This window comes from Astatotilapia calliptera, chromosome 20 (genome assembly GCF_964374335.1).
Source record: "Astatotilapia calliptera chromosome 20, fAstCal68.1, whole genome shotgun sequence".
Lineage (NCBI taxonomy): Eukaryota > Metazoa > Chordata > Actinopteri > Cichliformes > Cichlidae > Astatotilapia > Astatotilapia calliptera.
In genome coordinates, this window is record NC_137441.1 from 15036815 (window position 1) to 15064033 (window position 27219).

Here is a 27219-nt window from a genome sequence, read left to right on the forward strand (position 1 = left end):
GGAGACAAAAGTGGAATGGGGAAATAAAACACTACTGTTCTGAGTACAACAGTATACACATTATCTCGGGGGGTTCGAAACCAAGATTTGAAGACTGGGTTTTACTTCATATTGGTTGATTTTTGGCTTTCTTCTCAGTGCCAAGTTCTTGTAGCGCTAGAAATGTCTTTAAGCTTCCTGGCAGATATTTAAAGAAAGAATCCTCTTGGGCTCCTAGGTCAACAAAAGCAGAGCTAGTCGGACAGTAACAGCCTCTTGGGTTTGTTTCTTCTGGTGGCGGAGGGAATTGGCTGTCTGTTTTGGCCTGAATTATCACTGTCCGTTGGGTCAGGGAACAGAGTTGGGGGCTGTGCTGTGCCAGAGAACAGAGTCGCGGCAGGGGTTGAGTTTTGGGTGGTAAGCGCCTCAGTTTTTGTTTCGAGAGGTACATTCACAGGGGGGCGCTCTTTTGGTTTACGGCCCCTCTTTTTACCAGTCGTGGCTCCGTTCCTCACTTCGGCCTTTATCCCATTGTTCTCTGGGACTTTAGTTTTGCTACTGGACACAACTTGACTGGCAGCTGCACGGAACCAGTTCTAAGACAAAAAAACAAACAAACAAAAAAAACAGTAAACCAGTCAAGATCCAAAGAAGGCAAACAAGCAGAATACAACTGCATGTGTATACATTTTTCTTTCTAAATAACTGTATAAACCACCATGTCTGAACACCAAAGGTTAATGTTAACTGGGGACAAGATGGGGATGTTAAAACCGAAAAACAAAGAGGCTTTTTTATAAGGAAAAAAAAACTATGTGTTATCTTGTAACTAAAGTTGTTGTTAGTGAAGAGAAAAGATTAGTTCAAGGAAGATATGTATAGACTTGTTGAGTGCAAGAGTATTATGACAAGGTTAATGTGCAACCTAGCTGGTTTTACCCACAGACAGTATAACAGGTGGATGTAGCCACCATGATGTCACTCGTTAGTTTAGAAAGTCTCATTATGAAGCCTAAAGTGTGTGGCTTCACTGTCTTGGTGTTTTGAAACCGGATATGACATGATTGACATGTCGTTAGAAAGTCCTCCTATCTGGCTGTTAAAAGTATAACCATAATGGACTTAATGTTCAATTCAAGTTCATTACTGTTACCACGTTGGTAACCTGCCCATGAATCTTGTGTTAATAACAACATCATAAAATTTCATGGCAGCAGGAAGATACGATCTGTCCTACAGTTCACTCAACCAAATTATTATAGACTGGTTGACTACTATTGCCAAATGTGGTCTGCACATTCTTCTTCATACACTTTTCCACAACAATTCCCAGTGAGTCCCAGTGACCAGCTTCTTAGTGCTCTTTTCGGTCATATTGGCAACAAGTCTGATAAAATAAACTGGATCTAAGATTAACCAATGCTGTTTATTATTTTATGACGTATTACCAGAAATGAAATTTACTAAGTGGGTCATGTTAATGGCAACCTCTAAGTTTATACTGACAGTGACCCACCTGTGAGTGTGTCTTGCTAATATGGTATTTGACGCCACTCTCCGAGCTGAACTCCTTCTGACAGATCAGACAGGTGTACTTCCCCATTTCGCCACCACCCTGTAACAAACACACACACCAGAAATGTTGCTAGTACCTGGTTGGACACACTTAAACTTTCCCCTGAGATTTTGGTCTGTGTTAACATGATATCATCAAATGTTTGTTCTTGATTTGTGGGTAACGGCATCATCTGGTGTATCTCCTGCTCCACCACATTCCAAAGGTTCTCTGTTGGATCTGGTAGTTGTGGAAGACACCAGAGTACACTAAAGTCACTGTTTGGTTCAACAAACCAGTATGAGATGGTATGACCTTTGTTACTTGGTCCATTATTACGCCAGCTGTAGTCATTAGATGACAAGGACAAGACAAAGGGATGGTCATAAAGTGATCGAGATGGTCAGCAACAATACTCAGTCTTTGGAATTTATGACACTCAACTGGTACTAAAATGTGCAAAGAAATTATCCCTCACATCATTACACTATCTGAACACCCTGAATTGTTGACACAAAAGAGAATAGATGCATGTTTCTATGTTGTTTATGCCAAATTCTAACTATACCATAGCCTTATTTGCCCATTCTTGACTGCCATGTGGACAGAAATGTTCTTTTTTAAAATTTAACAAACCATCTTTACCATGTCCACCTGTTCATATGCCAATTTTCTGCCTCATGACTAATAAGATATTTGCTTAGATAACCAGTTTAAGGTTGCTGCAGAAGGTGCAAGTTAAGAACCCATCAAAAACCATACCCTGTCAGCCTTTTACAGCAGGAGGGTGTTAAAAACATATTCCAAGTTAAGTTTTTATTTAAATAAGCTTAAAAACATATTTTGAGAAAATACAGCTCAAAAACAAAATCTTGGTGGATTCTGATAGTGATCAGGGCCATAGTTTCAAACGCAGAGGTGAACTTACGTGCAATGAATGCCGATCAACCAAAAACTCAGGTTTCAGAATGTTCGGAAAATATTTACTATGCTTCACCCTGTATGATGTCAGTGAGAAGGGATATCCTTAATATGAGCGCAGCAGCCCCTCCCAACATTTTCTTTCCAGGGCACAGTCAATCTAAAAAGGCTTGTAGTATACAGCGGATGAACTGAGAGACAGCACAAAAGCCCAGTATACCCCCCCCCCCCCCCCCCCCCCCCCCCGCACGTATCATAGTAAATTGTTAATAATACAAAGGTACTCTAGTAGAGAGTGAAAAATCGTTGAGATGAGTTGGAAATGAGCAAAATAGATCCTGTTTTACAAGTTATACAAGATCATGCTGTGATTCTAATACTTCCTGCTTTCTCTTCATTTTGTATCTTTATTTGTCTTAATTTTATTTGAACTGTACCATCAGATTCCACTTCCTTTTGCTTAAGATAAATTTTTTCAGTTTGAGTGTATTTTTGGGATGTCTGTATTGGTTTGTTGGAATATTACTGTATATCCAGTAATATTCTCAGACACTGAGTTTTGCAGTAGTGTGGATTTGTACCTTGCTGCAGTTGGCGAGATGGGCCTTTAGTCCTGACACGCTGGAATAGACAGCTTCACAGTTCTAGAACAAAGCAGAAACAAACAAGGATTAAACACACTGACTTCGTATTTATGTTACACTCAACGTTAAGGCAAATCCCTTTTGTTTTGCTCAGATATTGTAGGTTATTTTTTGTACATGGTGTATTTGTATATTCTTACTTCGTTTGTGCAGCAGATGAAGCCCTTCTCCTTGACTTGATTTTTCCAAGCCTCTAGAAGCTCTGGGCTGAAGTTGGGGAGGCCAGGGCGGGTGTAGTTTAACTATGCAGAAGACAACTTTTTTTAATCTATCAGTATTCAAGTTATTAATATAATTCTACAGTGTAAAAAAGTGGATGTAACATAAAGGATTTTTTAAATCTGCTGATGGAGTTTGTGTGGAGCCTTTGCATGGCCTTTGACCTGGACTGCTAATATACTGTATTTACTGTGGTCACCATGTGCACTTAATGCATCCAAATTTTATTCCTCACCCTCTTGCTGTCAGGAACCAGGTCATCCTTGATGCGGCGTTTTGTGCCCCAGTCTTTAGCCAGCTCATCCTCAGCTATTTCTTGCAGGTGGAACACCGCCACCTGAGCTGACCGCCGTCTCACCCTGCCACTGGGGGTCCTTTCAAAGTCCTCCCCCTGTCTCTCAATCTGTGCTGCTTTTTGTTGATCTTGTTCCTGCTCCCTTTCCCTTTCCCTGTCTTTCTCTCTAGCGCCTCTGTCCTTCTCCTTAGGATGGCTGGATGGGGCTTTCTCTTGCCACCGTTTCCTTTCAGTTTGGCTTTGCTCCTTCTTACCTCCTGTTGGAGATTCTTCAGAGAACACCTGAAGGAACAGTAAGACCTTTGAGTGAAAATATAGGAAAACTTTAGGTACTCATTAAAATTCAATAAAATGTGCTTGTAATCAGCATAAAATGAAAAGAAAAAAAGGTTCATCTCTTATAACTGCTACTACAACCCTCGTCTATGATGATCTCACCCTCTCCTTGCCAGTGTTGTTGTTGGTGTCAGTGATACTATCCATGAGGTTGGTGGTGGCTGCGGCTGTCATTGTGGTGGTGATGGCCGGGGAGTGTTCGGTGCGTACATGGTAGTCTCTGCCAGCCTTGGAGCGGTAGCTTTTTCCACAGTGCTGGCACAGAAACACAGGCTTCGCATCGTCAGAACACTCTCTTCCACAACGCTGCTGGTGATACTGGTAGCCCATCAGACTGGAAAAGTGGGCTGAACAGCCCTGTATTTGTGTACGTGTGTGCGTGTGTGTTTGTACACAAAATGTTTGTGTGATTGAGTGACGCCAATGACAAAAATGAGACAGAATGAAAACAAACATTAAGCAAGAGACTGGGTAAGTGGAACAAAGTGTAGTTTTAATGGAACTCTGCATTTGGTCAATACTTTGTGGTTAATGTTAAAAAGACAGAGAAAACAGGAGAAAGATGCTAATTTTTCAGTGTGAAGACATGTCACTGTAGAGTTTATTCTTTACAGCTCTTTCTATTCTTACTCTCTCTGCCTTTTGCACTCTAGTGTGAGTAATGCGAAGCAGGGTGTTGATGTGATTTTGGGCAACATGTCAAGAACAAGGCATAAAGGAAAAAGAGAGGGAAGAGGGAAGGAAGAGAGAGAAAGATAACAAGAGAGAGAGAAAGAGAGCGAGAGAGAGAGAGAGAGCGAGAGAGAGAGAGAGCGAGAGCGCGCGAGAGAGAGAGAGAGATGTAAAAGGAGAAAGGCACAAAAGAAGATCCTGAGGACAAGAGAGAAATGAAATCAAAACTGGCAGATGACGAGGGACAGAAATGTGACATAAAATGAAAGACACAGGAAAGCAAGAGTAGTATAGAATGAGAGACAGTAAAAGAGGAAAGGACCAGGTAAAAAGAAGAAGTGCATACCTCACTGGGACACTTGATTCGTCCCATTTGTTTGAGCACTCGGCGCAGCCTTTCCCTCTCCTCATGCTCGTTGCCCGTCTGGCCTTCACTCCCTGAGGGCTGAGGGGGAACAAATACACTATCACACCACCACACACCCCACTTCCTCATGACTAAAAAAAAAAAAAAGCAACCAAAATGTGTTTTCTATCTCTGATGTTCACACGATGCCAGGATCATTAAATGGTTTCCTGGTGAGGCTGTTACTCAAGGCATGTTTATGACAACTGTCAAACTCGTGTTTTCGCTCGCATGTTGGTTGGTGCCAAACACCAGCCAAGACCAGAACAACAGATGGTAGGGCTGCCAGAGATGGAAAAGAAATGCAGGGGACTGGAGAGAGAGTAGACTAACTGAGGGATCCCAGCGGAACACATTTAATGTGCTTTCTCATGTGTTAACACACAGAGATGACTGACACACAACACTACAGTAGCTTTCTGTAAAGGTAGGAGGGAGATACCACTTGAGTACTTCAATAAAGCTACTGCAAAAGCCTGAGGGTAGCAGGACAGGCACCAGCAAGCCTTTGATATACAATGACAGGGCCAGCAACAATGAAACGACATCAGCTTGTATTCTTAATGCTTCTATCAGGGAAGGAGCAAAAGAGCAAGCGTAAGAGAATGAGGCAGCACTATCACAGTAGCAACGCCAAGGTCAATCTCAGTGGGTGACCCCTGTCCTTCTGTCAGCCTGCTGCCTTTCCCACACTGCATTTGGGTAAAGCCACATGACAAGACTTACAATATCAGAGCAATGGTCAGTGAAGTCTCCAAGTCATACAGAAACCAAACACAGTAACACAGCTTACATGAGACTGAAGTGCAAATCGGTTTAATATAGAAATATTAATAAGAAATTCAACTTATTGCAATAGTGCTGGACAAATTAACATATGTAAACTTAACACCTCTAATAAAATGTATGAGCAAAAGCTTTTTTTTCATTATATGCTCATTTTTCTATTCTATGTTAAAGGACACTGTACCAAGTGATTCACAAATATTGGAAAATATCAATATATTTGCATGAACAAAAGTTCTGCAGATTTGTCGGTGAAACACATGAGTGATGAAAAAAAACTGCTTTGCAATTCAAAGGCACCAAACACTGGTCTTTTTGACACTTTTGAATGAATAAATGCCTTAACGGGCGACCGTGGCTCAGGGGGTTGGGAATCGCATCTGTAACCGGAAGGTCGCCGGTTCAATCCCTGGGCTCTCTGTCCTGGTCGTTGTGTCCCTGGGCAGGACACTTTACCCTACTTGCCTACTGGTGTTGGCCAGAGGGGCCGATGGCGCGATATGGCAGCCTCGCTTCTGTCAGTCTGCCCCAGGGCAGCTGTGGCTACAACCGTAGCTTGCCTCCACCAGTGTGTGAATGTGAGAGTGAATGAATAGTGGCATTGTAAAGCGCTTTGGGTGCCTTGAAAAGCGCTATATAAATCCAATCCATTATTATTATTATTATTATTAATATACAGTGTATCCAAAAGCACAGTTGTAGTAGTGCCTACTTCCTTAAAAACATGACTCTAAAACCGCTACAATGTATAACATTGTATACATTGTAGCATTAATAAATAACATGATTGATACTGTAGAAAAGTACTTGTCTTACTGTAGCACAAAGGAAACGTTTGTATCTAAACAGAAAGAGGGCACGTCATACTTCTAAAGACTGATTTTAAGAAATGTGCTATCTCCTCCTGATCTTTCAATTTCCTGAAATTTAAAATTCATTGGAAAGTAAAAAGAGTGTGACACCAGTCAAACCCACAAGCTAAAAAAGCCTTCTTTAATAAGGAACTACTTCAAATCTAGAGCACACCAACACACAAACAGAGATTAACACAATAACAGCTTTCATTCTGTCACAAAAGTTGTAATTATCTAATCAGAAGAACAGAAACAGCAGAAGTTTAGATGTGTAGGAAGGCTACCTTGTGCAACCTTTAAGCATTTTATTCTTAACACGCACGCACGCACACACAAGCACACACACACACACACAAAAATAATGCACTAATGCCTTTTGCTCGGCTGGACTGGAATCCCGCCAATAAGGTCAGGACACAACAGGTCCCCTCTGAAGACAAATGGCAGCATCAAACAGTTTAACTTGGCTGACACAGATGGCACGGTCATCTATCAGAGCCCTTAATCTAGCAAACATTACACAGCCAAAGCCTGTTAAACACATACACATAGATTACCATGTATTTCATATACTATAACCATACGCATTCACACAAAAACACAAACACACATGCCACAAGGTTTGCTGAGTGTAGATTCATTAATCTTTTATAATACTTTTTGAAACGGGTAGCTTTAAATTATTCAGCAAACTTCATAGTGGCACCACTGCTCTAATGCAGGAGTGTCATGATAATATCTTAATGAAGCTCTCTGCTGTCAGAGTTAAGACAGCTGCAGAAAGAAATGTGAGCACTTCACTGACAGGAATACCAATCGCCAGTTCAACTTTACAATCACGATTTTTTAGAGACCACAAGATCAAATTTTGAGAGATCATCATAGCATCTGACAATACTTTTGTAACTGATAAAATTATAGGATAGAGTATATTTTTTACTCTATACGTTGATGCATATAAATAGATGGACATCTGCTGTGTAAACCGATACTAGCAGAAATAAATGTAGGATTTCCATGCATACTGTCATGACAAACCAAACTATTAGCATTCACTTTTCAGTTCTTTGGTGTTGTTTGAAACTAATTAGCATGTTCAGTGATGATCTGATCACCCAAACCATCTGGACTCATAATGAGTCATAGAAAAAGGAGCAAAATCAGTCACAGGGTGTCATTTTTAAGTTTAAAGTCTTTGAAACCGGTTTACAAAGTACAACGTCAGCGAATTACCTTGCTGTTGTGCTCGGCCATGGTGTGGTAGTTGAGGCCGGCCTTGGACCTGAACTGCTTGTGGCACTGCTGGCACTTCAGGGCATCCTGGAGCTGCAGGGGTTGAAGGCCAAAGAAGAAGCTCAGATAACATTTTTCTATGAGAGGAAAATAACCCACTCCTGCTGGCTTTGCTCTTTATTGAATCCATCAGTATAGCAACCTTTCATCTGTAACCTAATAAAGTTTGTTACTAGTGCATATTCTGGTCAAAGTAAAAGGCAAGGGACACATTAGGAACCTTAAACCCCCCCCCCCCCCACCCCAATTTATCACATATCACAACTTTGTTGTAGCTTCTCTCCTCGCCTCAGTATTGATTTGGAGACAGAGGTGTCTTGATGGTGAGTGACCCAGTGGTAATGTGATGATTCTGTCATTGCTTAACAGCAGACTGTCACTTTAATAGAGTCACACAGGCCACTGGGCTAAGGAGCCATTAAAACAGGCTCCAGGAACACTGTCTTTGAGGGCTGAGGCTACTGCAACACTCAACCTCATTCATCCACTAGACAAGCTTGACATAATACAACTGAAATAACCCTTTTTTCCCCCCACGCTTTAGCCCATTACACACTATATTTTCAGTAGCTTACAGGGCCCTTCCCTTCCCCTTTTATGATCATACATAACATTATGACCACTGGCAGATGAAGCAAATAAAACCGATTATTTCTTTATCATGGCACCTGTTAGTGGGTGGGATATATTAGGGGGGCAAGTGAACATTTTTTCCTCAAAGTTGATGTGTTAAGTGTAAGGATTTAAATGAGCCTGAGAAGGACCAGATTATGATGACTATGAACATCTTCAAAAACTGCAGCCCCTATGGGGTGTTTCTGGACTGCAGCAGTCAGTATCTATCACAACTGGTCTAAGGAAAGAACAGTGGTGAATCAGCAACAGACTCATGGGCGATCCGATAGCCTTATTTTCATTATCTTTACTAGAAAAGGTTCCCAGGCTCCCCAGTTTTAACGTATTCAGTGCACAATAACCACAATGCAAGGCTTCTTCAAGCTGAGCTTTACAGCTCCAGTTTGTCTTTGAATGCTACTACCAGCAAAACAATTTTACTGGTTTCACAGTTTGCTCTAACAGCTGTTTTGACAGCGCAGCCACCCCGCTCCCATTCTGATGAACAGATGCATCGACTACTGACCTTTTGACAAATCTCCATGTGTTTCTTGAGGCCATGGATTGTTTTCCTGGTAACGATGGAGCAAGTGGGACACACCACTTCACCTCTCTCTGAGATTGCTCGCTGCCACTGAGTGTCAGGAACAGCTCCTGAGTAACATTCAGAACACAGTACTGCTTTGTTATTTAGCCAATGAAATTACACTGGTATGATGTCCTTATGTGTCAGCAATCTAGATGATCAGTAAGCACTTACGTTTTTAGCTTCCCAAAAGTGAAAGATTGCTGCTTTCTCAGTTTCATATGACTGAAATGAATATCCATGGGGTTTTGATAGTTTGAAGATAAATTTTTTGTCGTTTTTGTCATATGCATGCATATCTCATTAAGATTTAAGAAATGCTCTTTGAAGAAAACATGATGCAACTTATAAAAGTAATAATTATATTTAACTGATTAATAACTATGTATGTTCTTCTACCTGCGTGGGGTTTCTCCAATTACTCTGGCTTCCTCAAGTAGTCCAAAGGCATGCATGTTAACTGGTTAACTGGTAATTCTAAGTTGGTGGCAGAGTGATCAGTGTATTTTCTAGTTCCAATTCTAGTTTCAGTTATTTTCCAGAATGGATTTCTCATTTCAGTTTAGCATTTACTGTTTGAAAATGTATAGTTTTGGTTTTCTTTTAGTTAGTTTAAATGTTCAAGCATGTCCATCAATGCCCAATCAAGGAAGCTATAATAACATTTATACCAAACTATACCTAGAACTAAGGTTACTTTCGCTGTATTTATATTTTAATTAGTTTTTCAAGTTCACTATTTTTTAAAGATAGTCTTAATTTTTTTTATACATTTTATTGTTATTTTAGTCAACTAATTTTTTTCATACCTAATTTTAGTTTTTAGTTAATAAACTTGGTTGGCTGTAGGTGTGAAGTGAGCATGAATGTGTTACCTTCTGTGTTAGCCTTATGACAGCCCCCCAAAACCCTGAATTGGACAGGTAGATACGAAAATGTATAGCTGGATGGATGGATGTGTGGATGGCTAGATAGATGGATGATTAATTTAAAAAATGTGATCTTGGTGTTCACCAGAGCTTGTTGTGGCCGAGTCTTTTCTAGAGGGCTGACCTGACGAAGGTCTTCTCTGAGCCTCCTCAATGAACCCACTCCCCTCTGGTCTCTTCACACGGCCTGCCTTCAGCTTCTCCTCTACCTTAGTCATACCTACAACACACATGTGCACACGCAGACACACACATATACACAGACAGTCACGCTAGTGATTAAAATTCAAACTGAAAGTATAGAAGATAAAGTGAGAAATGCGAGTGGGACAGATGTAGGGCAAACCAAACAAGAACACGATACTAAAAACAGAAAGTTGATACTGACTATAAATTGAAAAAAGGAGGCTGAAAATGGAAGTTGTTTTGAGCTATACCAAATCAATGACAAGCAGACTAAAAGACAGCAAAAGACAGCGCCTGTGAGCTGCAGATGAACTGTCTGACAAGTGATAGTAAGTAGTTTACAGCCCTCTGTATGCTATATGAGTCACTGAGCATTTTCAGCATATATGTGAATGAGACAAAGAAAGGCTGAAAAAAATATGCGTATGTAATGTGTGCTTGATGTGTGAGTCACTGATTAATTTAGCCAGATATGAGACATCTCTACAGTTGCTACATTAGCACTGTGTAAAAAAACAGCACCATTGATCAGTGGCAGCAGGGAGCAATCTCAGTCACTTACATAACTAATAATGTCCCTCCTCCCAGCAGTGGCACATTTGTCCACTCTGGAACTCAATATTTAAGTAAATTAGCAAAGGGCTCCTAAGGTCTGTTGTAAATCAACCAGCATACAAAAAAAAAAAAACTATTCTGTCTCATATTTTTATTATATCAGTGACATAGGGCTGTGCAATATGACCAGAATCTCATATCCCGATATAAGACATCTATCGTCCCGATAACGATATAAATCACAGAAATGTAACATTTTCTGTAAATTCTGTGAATCTCGGGCAGCTTGACTTGCGTGAAGTGTTTCCAGCTGCGCGTCATGTACCTGGTCGAGTCGAGTATTTTAATCGATGCATGAAACTATACATTTTTAGACATAAGTTGTAACGGCCGCCGTTTTCTTTGTGAGTATTTATTACACGGCGTGCTGCGGGGAAAAGCCTGTTCTAACGTTTGAATCTAAGATTTATTTTTTAGCACCTGGCGGCTCTTTTTTGCTTCTCATCCGTAAATAATCTGCTCTTTCACGTGATTCAGTTTATTTTGAAAAGTCTCAACAGGACCTTGAGCTTTATTGTGAAAGGTTTATGTGGAAAATAAACAAGCGGACACGCGGTGGTTTTACCGTCGCTGTTGCTAACGACAACGCATAAAAACAGGCGCTTGTCCATCCGTAGTGTGGTTACATTAAATATAAGAGAAAGAGAGAACTTTAAGAAATTAATATAGCCACTACAGTGACCATCAAAACCATGAAAAAATATTGCCGTAAACAGTTTATTTTGCAACACCACGAAACAAACGATAGCGTAAAATGAAACAATAGATGTTTTTATATCGTCATCCGATATATATCGTTATATCAAACAGCCCTACAGTGGCATGTGAAATTACATCACAAAATTCTTTGTCATGCTCAAGTTTTCACTAAAAAAAACCCCATGTTTTCCTTTTAATAAAAGGTATCTACCTTTCAATCCAAAAGTTCCAGATATTGAGGGCTGTTCTCCAGTGAATTTCTTAGGTGTTTTCTGCTTTCGTCCTAGTGCAGGAGGAAAAACAGTGCATAATGGTTATACAAATATACTGGAGCATATAATTGAGAACATTTCAAATGGCATGTTGAAATCTTACTGTGCTTCATTCGCTCTGGGTCTTCGTCAGGAAAAGAAGAGGGAAGGCTGCCCCCCTCGCTTTCACTTCCCCCTGCATCAGATGACGTGCTTTGGGAATGAGATTGCTGGGAGTGAGGCTGGACTGGCAGGGTCTGGTGAATTTGTTGTGAAGGCTGGCTGTGGCTGTGCTGTTTCCTCTCATTTTTCTGGTAGGCCAGCTCCCCATTCTGAGAGGGTGTGGACACTTCATGGGTCTTTTTCACTTTGAAGAACACAGGAGAGGGGGGACTGATCTCCATGGGCCTGAATTCACAGAATGAGACAGGACAGTTTTAGGCAGTTATCTTTAAGTGACTCAATCTGGTTAGGAATTTGAGCTATATCTCAGTCACCTTTTCTTAGCGCTGGACTTCACAAAAGTCTTTTGAAGCTTAGGTTGCTCGTCCTTGGTTTCCATGCTGACTCTCTCTGGGTGATTCCACAGTTTGTGTTTCTGCAGACGCACCTTTGTGGCAAACACGGCCTCACAGTAGGGACAGCCATGACTCAGCTTTTCAGCTACGGTGGCCTGGATGCAGACATACGAAGAGGAGATTCAAAGTGAGTTCTCTCCCTATCCAAAATCTAATGACAGTGGGTAGCTGTTACAAAAAAGAAAATACCACCCCCCCCCTCCAGCTGACTTATCTTAGGTTTTTGAAAAAGCCTTAATAATTGCTCAGGTTTGTAATAAGGCCATTATATATTCTCTGGAATTATTAAACGGTGCCCTATTGGATGGGTTTCTCCTATAAAATGGTCCAGTGCTACAAGTCTACTCTGAAGCATAAAGGTATAAACAGCCTTGTGGCAGGAAAGAGCAGAGGCTAGTGACTCACCCCCGGGCAGCGCTGATAGTGGTACTTGACGCCATAGATGCTGGGAAACTCTAACCAGCAGCCTGAACACGGACATTTTACCCTGGAGTGCCGCTTAAACTCTTCCTTCCATTGTACTATCATATGGGCCTGATCAGGGGTGAGGAAGAGAGAGTTGAATCCACGCCAGATTTATTGCTATATAGCACTGTATATTGTGAATATTCATGGGGAGCTGCCTACTGTGCAAGAAAAATGAAGCCCACTTCAAGTACCCACTCATTTCAAAGAGAAATACTCACAGGGATGCTTCTCAGTTCCTGCATTTCTGCTTTAGGACGACCTTTCCGCTTCCCCTCTGCTGGCTCATCACACACTGGACCTGGCAAAGCGAGAAAGAAAGCCACATCAGAGCTAAAAACAATCTACTGCCAGCACTTCATATCCATAAAATAAAAAATTCTGTAATACCTAAAATCCTGAAGTTTCATTTGGAACTTCTTTGTTATTGACCTAACAAGCCTAGTTATATTTGACTTGGCATGTCTAGATATGCTCTTGAGATATCACAAAGAGATTTAGAAGAATAGATTTGTATTCACAAAAACTGCAAAATAAGTATGAACACTAACACTTCTGAAGAAAAACAAATAAATGCAAAGTTATACAGTGTTTAGGTTTAACTGTGACCATTGTTCAAATGTTAGCCTCTTCTGTGGAGGGACACAGAATGGATGTCCACGATTGTGTGTGTAAGTGAGGGAAAAATGAGGCAGCCTGGGCAAAGGCCTTATGTAGAGCCAAACAGATCAGCTATAAATCGCTAGTGCCTGCATGGACCTCTGACACAGCAGACTGCAGACCGACTGCCTCAGCTCTCTATGTGCTCTCTATTGCTAATTCCCTCCATCTCTCATGCTGCTGCTTTACTTCTTTCTCACCCCATGTCTACTTTTCTCACTTTTCTTCCCTTTCTTTGCTCACACCCTTTCCAATGTCTCTCTACGGTTCCACTGGCTCATCACTGCTCTCTTCTTGGGTGCAATTAAACCTCCACACTATCAGCCCTGCACTCTATTCCCTCTATACACTGCTCCTTGAAGAAGGAGAGAGGGAAGGCGGAAAGAGCTGAAGATGAGTGTATGCATGTGGAAGAAGGGGAGGGGGGTTGACAAAGGAAGAAGAGGAGAGCACAGGATGTTGAGGAAGAGAAGAGAATTGCAGAGGTGGATAACTCTGATTGAGCATAACACTGAATCATAGTGCTCCAGGTAGCTGTACTTTGCTCTACAAAATGACATCTTTACATGTTCTCTCAACTTACTCTGCATTAATCTGACAAGACCCAACAGCAACAGTAGGAAAATAAGTAAATAATAAGCAGGAAACAAAGACGCTTCAAGAGATGCTTCAATGACATAAAATCTATTTACAGTAGGGAAGATGGTATTTTGTTGTGAAGTGGAATGCACTTTTTTTTTAGATCTCTTTCACATCACCATAACATTTTTTTCTGCTAACTATTTTCTTCTCCTGCAAATTGACAAGCCAAGGCAGCATGCACATGCCTGGTGCTGCCCATTTGCAGCAGGTCCCAAACTGGATCAGAGCACACTGTGTGCCTACCAGGATTACAAAATGGTTGGATAATTTTTCATCAGATAAATGAATTGACTTAATGCCATCATTTCTCTTAAAAACAAACCCCCCCCCCCAAAAAAAAAACAGCTTGTGTTAGCAAAAGCCACCCTTTGACCCCCTCAAAAACAACTCTCTATACCAGGGATGTTAATGTGTATAAGAAGCACACGAGGACTAACCTACTATGGCCTCCCCTGCTCATTTCCCTTCGTGTTTTATTACACAGTATCAGCTCTCTCCCTTTCCCTCATTTGTCTTCTTTTTACTCTCTCAGTTGGGAAACAGAGATACAAACATATGTAGGCAGATTATATGTAACATTTTACTTCATACTCACAATAATAAGGTAGATTGAAAATAAAGCAAGACTGAATAAAATGTAATAAGAAGTAGCAAAGCAATACTGACTGTGTTTTGGAATAGTTGATGACACAAGGTGTAAACACACACATCAGGGCACACTGACACGCAAACAAGTACACAAAACCATTACTACCGAGTGTGAACGAGATGTGATTGCATGGATATGAGTGTATTAATATTCTCCAGGCGACAGAGCATTTCTCTATTAGCTGTCTGGGTAGCAGCTGGAGAGGTGATGCAGTCGGCGGTGCAGCTCTTATGCTGAGGAGGAAATTGAGCATGCATTCTAATTCCTGTCTTAGAAAATAAAGGTCTTGTAAAAGAAAGGCATAATTAATGAATTCTGCTCTTGGGAAAGATATGTTCTTGTTGCTATGGGAATAAGATCCACTTGTCTTAGTTACCATTATCAGAGGCCTCTTTACAGCAAGCAGAACAATTAGGCCCACATGCAGCAGGCTATAGTGCAAACAGGCAAAAATCACACTGCAAAGCCACAGCAGTGCACATGCTGGCAAAAGTTAGAGCAAAAAGATTTTTTTTTTTAAAAAAAACATGATTTTCTGGGGTGAACTGTGCACACACAAAATGTTTTTATACATTTTACTTTGTTTGAAATGACTATGGCTAGCACACTTGTGCTCAAACATTCAGGCAATCACAACCATTGTCTTGGTAGGAAACAAAGCAGGTCTATTGTGGCAAATCTAAACCCCAGTTCTCAGGCGCAGACCATAGGGATAAAACAGCTGTTCAACTAATGTCAGAGTGTGACTCGCTCCCAGCTGTCTGCAACTGTTGCAGCAGACTGGTTAACACTCACAGAAGCGAAGAGAATGGTTAACACTGACAGAAGAGAAGAGAAGAGAAGAGAAGAGAAGAGAAGAGAAGAGAAGAGAAGAGAAGAGAAGAGAAGAGAAGAGAAGAGAAGAGAAGAGAAGAGAAGAGAAGAGAACCAGGAGTGTTGGCAGCTGTCTAATGATCTCAAATAACCTCTGAGTTCTCCTAGCTACGCCTGCAACTGCTCTCCCTGAGTGCAAGGGTTCACACATTACCCACAAATGTACACACACATATACACACACAGAACAGTCATTTGTTTTCCTTGACAAACAGTCACACAGGAGCCTTTGTCTGTGCCTTCACAGTTGGTTTTAGACATGCTGTAGTTTAGAAAGACAACACACAAACAACATCACTCACCACTCATGCTACTTCATGAAAAAAAGACAAGACACAGTACTTCCTCAATCTCAACAGACGCTAGATGTATAAACGAATACACCTGGACTCATTGCAGAGCAAACGCACTAGCAGATGACTGTACAGCATGTGCAAGCTGTGCAGCTTTTATAGTGAATGCAACCACAGGACCTTACTAACATCTCTGTTTCTGCTATAAATTTTTGTCTATTGTGCTTTAACTTCTTCTTGCTTACTGTTTCCTTCCTTCACACATTTGATTTAGCAACAGTTCACCGCTTTTATACAAGCACACGCACATATTTATATGCTATTTTACATTATGTTCTCTCATTTCCTCCCTCCTTCTTTCTTTCTGTCTCTCTCTCTCTCTCACACACACACACACGCACAACAGTTGTTCCATTTATATACACACCTCCTTTTGAAGACGTTCCTATATTCCCTCACAGTCAGGCCTGATTCCAGACAGTGAGTAAGGAGTGAGGTGGAGCAACACCAGACAAGTCTTACTACCCTGATACAGCTAACTGAAAAAAAACCCCAGAGTCTCAGTGAGTCTGGCTCTCACTTTCCATCTTAGTCTTTCCTCTCTCTCTCTCTCGCTCTCTCTCTGTCTTTTTCTCCCCTCCCTCCTTTCTATCTCTTGCTTTGTGTAACCATCTGAGCTTAATCTTTTACATACATCCACTTGTTGAAAGACACAAACATTTAACTAATCTGTCAAAATTCATTATTTTTTTAATGGAAAGGAAACAGCAATTCATCAGTAGCAATGTTTATAAATCTGTATAATTTATAGAGCATTGCAAGAAAACATACCTTTGCTCTGGGTTGCCTTAACTGAAAAGTGGACACAACCACAAATAAAAGGTGGAGCTCCACTGGTTTATTTGCAAAATAAATTAGAGTTCCTGTTGGCAGCAATCTAGGAAAGGACCAGAATTTGAAAGTAGATGTCCCGCCTTCCACAGCTTTTCCTTCTCTGTTCTGAGCCCCATTCCACCCTGCCAGTTTGATATGTATGTGTTGGTATGTATTAAAATAATGCCAATGTTGACTTATGGCTTTACAAAGAAATCAAATCCAGCTTTCCTCTAAGAATGCCCTCTCCTTAGCCCACTGCACAGTGGGTTGCTTTATACCCAAACTTTTTCTTCATACTATGCTACACTATTTGACTGTTCTTTTCCAGAAAAGATCAGATTGGCCAAAGTTTCCGTATCATGGGGCAGAACAGAGCCGAAAGCAGTTGCAGGAGTAAAAACTCCTCTTAGACAACTCGATTTATAATATGCTGATAGGTTACTTTTGGATTTTTGTCTAGTGGCACCACCTTCCTATTTGTTTCACCTATTTCCTAATATTAAACCATTCTGAGTGCTGGCATAGACTGTGGCATTTGCTATCACTTGCATTATTCAGGGAGAGTTGTTGGTCCAGTGGTTAACATTGTTGCCTCAAAGCAAAAAGCTCCTGGTTTGACACCACTGGTTGACTGGAGGTCTTTCTGTGTGACATTTGCATCGTCTCCCTTTGCTTGCAAGGGTTCTTCTCTCAGAGCACTACGGTTTCCTCCCACCACCTAAACACGTTTGGTTAACTGGTGATTCTAAATTGTCCATTGCTGCGATTGTGAGCTTGAATGGAAATCTGCCTCTCTGTAATAGACTGGTGACCTGTCTGGGTGGACAGCTGGAATAGGCTCCAACTATGACCCTGAATTGTGCAAGTGTAAGAAAATGGATATATAAAATAATTACATTTATTTCTATACTTGCACTAGTCACTCAGTCTTAGTGAAAACAGTTACACTGGGAGATTCTTCAGTGTCCTAATGAATGCCAATTTTTATTGCCCGCAGACTTACTGTATGGGGAATCACTTTGTTTGAGAGGCCAGGGATCACTACACAGACATGTGGTAGAATATCAGTTTACTTCCACCACTAAACCACACGTAAAGCAGCCAAGAATAGAGCTCAGGCTTGAGATTTCTGCTACATAATCTGGTGACTCATTGTACCTCAACAGCTTCTTCAGACCTGTATTGATTTTACAGCCTTCCACATCAACAGCATGCTTCATATTATTGGAAACTCAATGAATTACTTGATACTTATTTGGCCCACAGCCAATGCCATGTTTAGTGACATCAAATCGCAACAGTTTTAGATAAAACCTGAGGGATAATGGAGAACTGACCAATCACTGGGGAGTTTACAATTGATGCACAGCATATACAGACACTTGAAAAAACAACAACATAATAATAAAATAAGCCTATGCAACAGGGCATCCAGCACTTTATATGTGTGCCGAGAGACAATGCCTGCTACAAACTGTTTGCAATACCCTCCTTATGGACAGTGACTCACCAACTCAATCTCTCTCCTCTCCCATTTCCCTGTACTCGTTCTCATCAACCATCCACAAGTCTGCCAAGTGAAGGTGTGACAAAGATGTCAAAGGACTCTCCTCAAAATGAGGTGTAGCATCAGGCTGAGAAAAGCACCAGAATTCAATTTCTACCCAAAAACAAACAGTCTCAATCTATAGCTTTTTATTGATTTGATATTTTGTTATTTTACTGATTTGATAGACTCAAGCCATTAAGAGGAAGTCCCTAGAAAATGTAACAAATATGAAATGTGATTAGAGTGAAGACCAGAAGTGAGGGTAACGGATGGGAACAGGCTGAAGAAGGAATGGGAAGTGGCAGGAATAGTGAGGTTAAGTCACTGCTAATACGTAAGCAAGAAATAGTTGAGGAGGCTGAGGAAGAACAGAACAGTGAGCAATGACAGTCACGTCTGGACAACAAGTAAGTGAGAGAAAGCTTGAAAAAGCAGCACATTTAGAGGAAAAGCAAGAGACTGATGGACGGATACTGACGCAGATATACCAGGTCAATAGAGAGCAACTGTGGACCTGAAAAGAAGGTCCCCACAGCAGGGTAGACAAGTGTAGCATGAGAACACACATGCTAGGGCAAACACAGGCACGAACAGATGCATAAACATAAACACAAACAAATGGCACCAAATAGCACATTATCATTCACACACAGCCACAAGCATAAAACTTATCACGCTCTCAGCTCCCCTCCTAACCCACTTATGTTACCATACAACAACAAATCTGGAGCGCTCATCTCCTCTTACACAGAACATGCTGACTGGATAGTGTGTTCTGGGGTCAGAGAGGGTAAAGAAGGGGGCGGCCTTTCACACATCCAGGTTTTACTTATTTAGACTTGGGTTAACGTTTGCTGAAAGGTAACTATTTTCAGGGCCTACAGCACTTGGCAAAACAGCATTAGTTCTATCTAAATAAAAAAATGACTTAGCTTTAGAATCAAACAAGACATTAATAGGAAACATCTTGAAGCACAAAAGAGAGAAACAGCGCGCAAATCACCCTCAAGGACCACATTCTTTCCTGTGACTTCTCTGGTGTGGCAAGGTGACAGCTCAACCACAACACTCTAGGAAAGCACACAAACCCAGGTTTTGTTGTCACATATGAAGGCACATAGTGATTTCAGGAAACCACCAGTACAACAGCCAGACGGGATTTCTCCGCTATTACATCATGCAAAGTTTCCAGCTGGAGATTTATGGGCCAACATGAGAACTGATAACGCAACATAACAGTCCAAACTCTCCATGGACATAAAATGAAAAATGAAGAAGTAACCAGTGGGATGAGGGCAGATAATGAGGCTATCAGAAGAGCACACTGTGTGCAATGAGCATGGACTGAAAAACCTTCATAGGGAGCCTTAGATATTGATGCCTTTGTTTCCCCAAACTGAGGTTCATATCCCCCCTGGGATAGACAGGCCAGTGCCAGGTTCATTATATCACCACTGTAGCATTTCTCCTTATCATAACATCTATAAAATTTCTAAATAATAAGTTAAGGAGACTGAAAATTGTAAAAGATTGCTTGGTGTTTGAAACACAATTTGGCACAGTCAGTCAGTCAATGAATATCTTACTGGTTTATGAATCATATTCCAAACTGTACAAAATTTAACTATATTCCTAAAATGGAAATGTAGAATTTCTTATACATTTCCCGTGTTGTATGTTATGTCTATATTCATCTTCTTATTGGTCAGTACAATCTACATGTGCTCCAGGAGAAGATCTGTCTCTCTCCTTGTGGTTCTTAGAGAAGATAAATCTCAACCAGCTGGCAATGTTACCAGCTAAGCTTCCTTAGACATAGTGGAACATAGATTCTTATCTTTTGTGCCAGAAGCTATTCTTAAAACAGACAATAGCACAGACTTGCAGTATCAAACATGATCTAAATACTACTGGTATCACTTAGAAGCTCAACATAATTGCAAGTCCGAACAGATCAAGTGTAAAAAGAGAAAATGAAATAGACACACAGAAATAGCAGAATCTTAAGTAACCTGAAAAAGCCCCATAAAAACCAGGGCCAATCCATCACCTGTTATAGTATTACTTTAAGACGCGCGCACACAGTAAAACGCGCAGTCATCAGAGTTATTCATTAGTGAAGCTAAGCCAAAAGTGTGTATCTAATCTCTTGTCTTTAGCCTCACATCGATCAGAGCAGAGCCCAGCACAAACTTTCTGCTGATTGATTTATAAACTCCTCTTATTTACTGAGTAATAAAGTGTAAAAAAATGCCCATAAAACACAAAGCTTTAAGAGGCTGCAGAGAAAACCATTTCATTCAAAAAACAAATGTACTTCAACAGCAAAAACAGCCAATCAGCTGCCAGACCCTACACAATGAGAAGTTGAGGAGAGTGTTTTATTTCTAACTATGGGAAGATCTTGCAGACAGTCATAAATACATGAAAGATCATACAAGAAAGATTTTAGTAAAGGGATTCCACACTTTTTTTTGTACCATGTGTCGCCGAACTCTCATTTCTTGCAACACAAGCTTTGCATTAATAACCACAACAAGCAAACATACACAGAAACACATGCATGCACAACAGTATGAAACTCTGGCCTACAGGGCTGAATAATAACATGAAAAGAAAATAAACCGAAGCACCTAGTCTAGTGTTTGTGCTCTGTGTGTCTGGGAATGAGAGGCTATTTTGTAGCAACCAAAACAACTGGGTCATATTAGAACAGCCCCATTTTTCCAAGCCTGCCCACCGCTATTAACAAAGTCATGATGATCTACTGGTTATTGGATTGAAAAATAATTCCCCAGTCTGGCCCTCTCTTTCCAAAATCTTCCATTTCCATCCAGATGGCCTGGGGTTTCACTTGTGTCAGTGCTTGGCAATTCTTGTTTGTTTGCTTTTCTCACTGTAAAGAAGTCTCAGGGAAATTGCTGGAGTTTCCAGGCTCTACTGTGGGGTAGAATTACACTGAACCTGAAACCATTGATTTCTAATAAAATATAATCCATTCAAAAAAAAAAAAAAAAAAAAAAGCAGCTACAGAGACCCCTGCATGCATGGTATGCTAATCAAATCCTTGAGAAAGCACACTAAAGTGCACTAGCTGGAATTACAAAACTTTAGCCAATGCAAACCTGCTGGATCTAAGAAACAAATATGCAAAAACGAAAAATTCAGTTGTCATATATGTGTTAGTATGTCATGCTGTATGCACCCAGTACCTACTCTTCACACTGTATCGCTTCATGAACTTCATCCTAGAATCAGTCCAGGAGCAAACTTGAGTCATACCAACAAAAGCTGAACTCACACACTGTATTCATTCAACAAAATGTAGCGGCTCGTCACTCACTATGTTTGCTGTGGTTTTCAGGGCTTGACATGGTTCTAACTTGCTCCTGGGGATGTCCATGCTTGGGCGTTCGGCCCCTCGACAGCCCTGATGAGGACAGCTTCCCAAGCTTGGGCCCACTTGGGCTCTCCATGCCTGCAATGTACAAACGAGGGGGTACAAACACACAGGAGACATAGCTAAAGGTAATATCGGAAATGCTTCTGCTGCTCATTAATCCGAATCCATTGTTTGTCAAAACATTATTAGCAAAGTCTGCTGCATCAATAGCGTGTGCTGATGCTGTCTCCTTGTTCAATAATGCAGCTTCTTTATGTTGGCCATCAGTGCTATTGGCCTGAAGGTTATCTGAGCGCAGGCACACGTGTGATAATGAGGGTGTGACCTTCCATGTTTTCATTTCAAAATCAATACTCTCACTCGCACACTAACTTCATGCTCTGCCCATTAGACAAAAGGTGAGTCAAAGAGATGGTGGGGATACAAAGCTACGCTCCTGAGCAGCTGTGCAAGCTTTCTTTACTATGAAAACCAGCGATCTCTAGTTCAGGTCAATTGAGATACATTACATCTATCAATCCCGATGCTTATATTGTACATGTCAAGTTCAGACTCTCTGTGCTTAAACATCATTCCCCATCAGGAAGGAACAGCCTTCTGAATAGAGGCTGACAATTGCTAATTATGGTGAGTGGTACTGATTACAATCCAACATGGTTTCTCTTAGCACACATTCATGTCACTCTCCTAATGAATTACAAAGCACACAAAGGGTCACTCAATGGGGGCCACTCGGTGTCCATTTACATGCTGTGCAATTCACTGCGTGAATACCACAGAGATAAAGCGTTCACAGTAGTTGTAAAGTTTTGATGATTTTGACTATAAAATGCATGGTGAACTTGCTGCAGGGTGCAACTTGATGAAATCTTTCACACATTAACACTAGGCATCTTCCTTTTCCGGTATGATGTATCAGAGCATGAAGAGATGGGCTACAGATCAGCTCATAACTACTTAAAATAAACAGGTGGTGAGAAAGATATGGCTGATTGATGGTGAGTCTTACTGTGCAACCCTGTAATAATTATGTAGGATAACCCCCTTTTAGATTTGCCACAGTGTTTCAACAGCATCCTCCTAATAAATAAATAAATGAATAAATACATTGCAGCTGGGGTTTTCGTAAACGATTAAATCTACATGTAAACACAAACCTGCTACAGAAACTTTATTACCATATACTTAGCTAGACACAACAAAACCCCGTGACACCCACTCACATCTCCTCTCACAATCTGCTGAGAGACCAACCTAGAAATAAGTATTTTAACACCGCACGTGGCACACGGCCACGCTGTTTGACAACTACAACAAGGTCTGAGTTGCCTATTTATGTGGTTAACTAAAATAGTGCTCTACTTTCTTCCTCCTCCCCGGCCACACCTACCTTAACTGTCGAGCAGTCACCCAGCACCAGAGCCCGGGTGGCCCCGGGTCATCCACGTGAGGTAGGAGGAGGTCAGGGGCAGGAGACAGGCACCAAAGTAGGCGTTTTTTTTCACCAACGTTAAGTTACATGGCAATCACACCTGCTGTGCGTCAAGGAGCGGTCAGGTTGAGCTTGGGGGGCCTGAAAGGAAGCGGACAGTCGTCACCGTCGTCCTGTCCCCCCCAGTCTGCAGACGACGACCAGGTGGACGGTAAAAAAGAGCAGTGCAGGAGATGAGAAATTATAAATTCGTCTGAACATGAAAAGAAATCCAGGATACTTTCACCTTATTTCCAGCTTCCAATTGCCTTGCCCCCCCCTCTCGTTCTCCTTTCGTGCATTAATATGTATACCACGAGGCACTTCTCCAACCCTTGTCTTCTCGTTAAACTCTCCAAATTAATAGAAATAGCCAGGAAAGACAGAGCCCTCGACTCCTTGAGAAAAAATATTAGAATACGGGATGGTTTATATAGGCAGTGAAGCAAAATGGCGACTTTATTACGAAGGAGGAGTAAAAAAAAATCCTTGCGCTGGCTGGAGCTAAAGGGAGGCACAAAAATATGTTTAGTGCAGTAATTTCGACGGCTGTGAGTCTGTTGGTTAGAGTAAAAGAAAACGAACGAAAACGAATCAGCAGAAGCGCCAAATCTCGGTCGGGTTTGGTTCACTCCTCGCTCCTTACCTCGGGATTATTCGTTTTTTTATACGGATATTATCTCGGCGGCCGTGTACAGTATTACAGTAATGTGTGTTGGGTCATGCGCGTATCCACTCCACCTTTGACAGTTGCGACTACAGTCTTGAGGCAACTTGCAAACTCTCGCGTTATTATTATCAATTTTCGAGCTGAATAATAGTGGGCTTTCTGGCTAATAAACTCGCTGCAATACCGGCTCGTGCTACTCTTCCGACGTAACGGCGCTCGCTCCTGACGACAAAAAAAAAAGGGTCAGGGCTTAAATTCCGTATACAAACCCTTAGCGAATTATTTTAATCTAGCTGCAGCCAAAATGTTCTTCCCATGTCCTCCCGCGTAGCCGATAACGGCTTCTTGTCCAGTCTGTGGCAGGCTGTTCTAGCTGTCATACCAGGCCGGTGCTGTAGTCACTGCAAGTAGCTCCCTCCAAAAAAAGCCTCTGAAATATCAAGTATGCCTATAATTTAGTAAGGCTATACATAAGAGCAAAAGGCTCCACATAAAAAAGTGAATTATTAATTGGCTCAATATTTTGCATTTAAAGCCAGAGTTTTGTAAAGAGTAAAAAGTCTTTGATGCTGTGTTTTCAATTCAAGGTCAGTATTTAGACATAAGCCATTAGTCCTTTTTGATGTTAATGGCAGCTTAACAGCACACAGGCCTGCAGTCAGTAACACTGCTGGGTCTTTAATTGCTGTATAGCTGCAAGCTGGTTACGGGCTATATGAACAGACTGGCATTTCCCCATTTAACACAGAATAATAAATGCTTCACATATGGTGTGAGCCCACATCTTTTTTTTCTTCTTCTCTCTCTTTCTAAATTAATCATTCACAGCATCACTGCCACGTCACTCACTTCCAGTAAAACAACAGAGGGTCCCTGCTAGTCTTTGATTGGTGCCAGTCATCATGACCCGATATTTCCTATTAGTGGAAATCATCAGGAACCATGATGTAATTTATGTGGGATCGTTATTGCCAGAGGAGGGCGGTAGATCCTCATTTTTATAGCAGGTTTGACTAATGTAAAAGTATTACTGGTATTTCAATAATGCCTAATAAATATTTCCGAGAAGGCGCGAGTTTAGCGATTAAAAAGGTTTTTCTTGATGAAAAATATCATGACCCCAAGACCTGCATGCACTTGAGCATGAGAAAAAAAACATTAGTGCACAATGGGACACTTTTCAAAACAAAATGAGTGAAAAAGAATTAAGATAAAAAGCAATAATAAATACAAAGTAAAATTAACCTCATCACGGTCTCCAGCATTTTTGCCAACTCCTTTGCTGTGTCTCAGAATGGCCATATATACATCCCTAGAGTCAAGATGGACTCCTGGAGTTAAAACTGAGCATCAGACTAGGGAAAAAATGTGATTTAAGTGACTTTGAATGTGGCATGGTTGCCAGACGGGATTTTATGAGTATTTCAGAAACTCTTACTGGGATTTTCCTACACAACCGTCTCTAGGGTTTACAAAGAATTATCTAAAAAAGAGAAAATATCCAGTGAGCAGCAGTCGCCTGTGCAAATATGCTTAGCTGATGCCAGGGGTCAGAGGAGAATGGCTAAAATTATCCAAAGCTTTATATTGTAACACAGAGATCCTGCAATAATAATGAACCTCTGAGAGGAAAAAATAAGAGAGTTCTGAAGGATATGAGGTCCAAGACAGTCCAGCCAGTCCAGTCACCATCAAAGTGTACCTAATAAGGTGATCAGTGAGTGTATATATGTCCCTATCAGCATGTGTCCAGGAAGGGTCCCCAGGCTAGATCTGGAGCATGACACATATGCAAAACGTGACACTTATACCAACTTGGATGTGACCTGGTTTACTAAAGTCCACATCAGATGCTGGGAAACCAAGACAAACTCATGAGAAGTGGGCTAGTGGAACAAGAAATACAACTACTGAAATACCTCAGTGGAGATGGTGGAGTCAAACTGTGTGAGGCAACAGTGTTAACCACCACACATCCATCTATCTATCTATCTATCTATCTATCTATCTATCTATCTATCTATCTATCTATCTATCTATCTATCTATCTATCTATCTATCTATCTATCTATCTATCTATCTATCTATCTATCTATCTATCTATCTATCTATCCATCCATCCATCCATCCATCCATCCATCCATCCATCCATCCATCCATCCATCCATCTATCTATGGAGAGAGAGAGGGATAGTCACTTTTGTGGTATTTAACATACAAAGTGGTTAGGTTTTTATGTGGCTTCATGTTTTTGCAATAAAAAGATAAACCCATGTGGGGAATAGTCATAGATACTAATTTCACACGATTGGACTATATAACATTAAGTTATTACCACTGAAAAGCTTTCATATAGTTTCATTATTCTTTTCAGTCAAGGTTTATCCGGATTCTTCCACAAGGGAGCAGTGCAGTCCTGTTTTGTGTTAGAAACCGTTCTTGTTGATTACTGGATAGAAATATTTGGGTTCCTGCAGCATTGTTGTCGCTATTTAATGTGTGACTTATGGAAGAAATATAGTATCATCTCTGATGATACTATATTTCTTCCATAATATTTGATGGTGAATTTTTTGCAGGTGAATTTTTGCAGGTGAATATTTTTGCAGGGAAATTTGGAGGATAAAAATTCAGTGTTATAAATTCAATGTCTAAAAATAGTTGAATTCTGATGATACTATATTTCTTCCATAGTGACTGGACTTTATGCAGCGACACGTGTTGGTACAGACACTGTTGGGGTTGATCTCTGATCTGTTAGGCCAGAGGGGACACTCAGCTGACAAACCAAGTCTGCGGGGTGCAATTGGCTTCTGCCATTCTACACCGAATATCCAGCTGATCCTGAAATTTGCTTTCCTTAATGGCTGTTAATGAATAGTTCATACAGAGCCTAGTCTGACCCCTGATTAAGACTTCCAACCATGGCAGTGATTAATGTTCCCACTCCTGCTCTGCTGAGTGAGCAAAAGGCTACTTAATAGTTTATAAAATTGGCCAGGTGGAGTGGTCTGTGCACTTAAAGGCTCTTGAAAAGTTGAACCAGCAGCTGACTGTTATTGACCTTTCCAGTGAAAGTCTGGGGAGCAGGCATGCACTATTTCATGCTAATGTGTTTTGTACTAGTTTTCTGTATTAACATCTGAGGGATGCCAGTAAAAATTAAATTCTCTAGCTGTTTAAGTTTATTCCATAGAGGAAATTCACTCAAGCAACCGTTAAAGGGCTTGTCAACAGATATAGCTGATG

The 27219-nt window shown here is 41.0% G+C and overlaps 1 protein-coding gene across 14 annotated transcripts; it reads right to left on the reverse strand.

Annotated features, from left to right (window-relative positions):
- Positions 1-24386, reverse strand: LOC113013100 (zinc finger protein 512B). 14 transcript variants are annotated; one of them, XM_080295241.1, is made up of 18 exons: positions 23548-24341; positions 23220-23402; positions 21770-21904; positions 13106-13185; positions 12825-12953; positions 12339-12514; positions 11966-12249; positions 11802-11873; positions 10176-10310; positions 9102-9229; positions 7901-7993; positions 4968-5066; positions 4052-4306; positions 3554-3913; positions 3240-3341; positions 3037-3099; positions 1496-1594; positions 1-575 (listed from the first exon to the last, which is right to left on the reverse strand). In XM_080295241.1, exons 3-18 carry the CDS (start codon positions 21900-21902, stop codon positions 234-236), a joined length of 2550 nt encoding a protein of 849 aa, XP_080151367.1. In that variant the 5' UTR covers positions 21903-21904; positions 23220-23402; positions 23548-24341; the 3' UTR covers positions 1-233. The 14 variants fall into 14 exon arrangements, with proteins under 14 accessions (XP_080151367.1, XP_080151366.1, XP_080151372.1 ...); XM_080295240.1 differs by having other exon boundaries at positions 23220-23448; positions 23548-23755; XM_080295246.1 differs by lacking the exon at positions 12825-12953 and having other exon boundaries at positions 23220-23448; positions 23548-24386.
- Positions 24387-27219: the final 2833 nt, after the last annotated feature.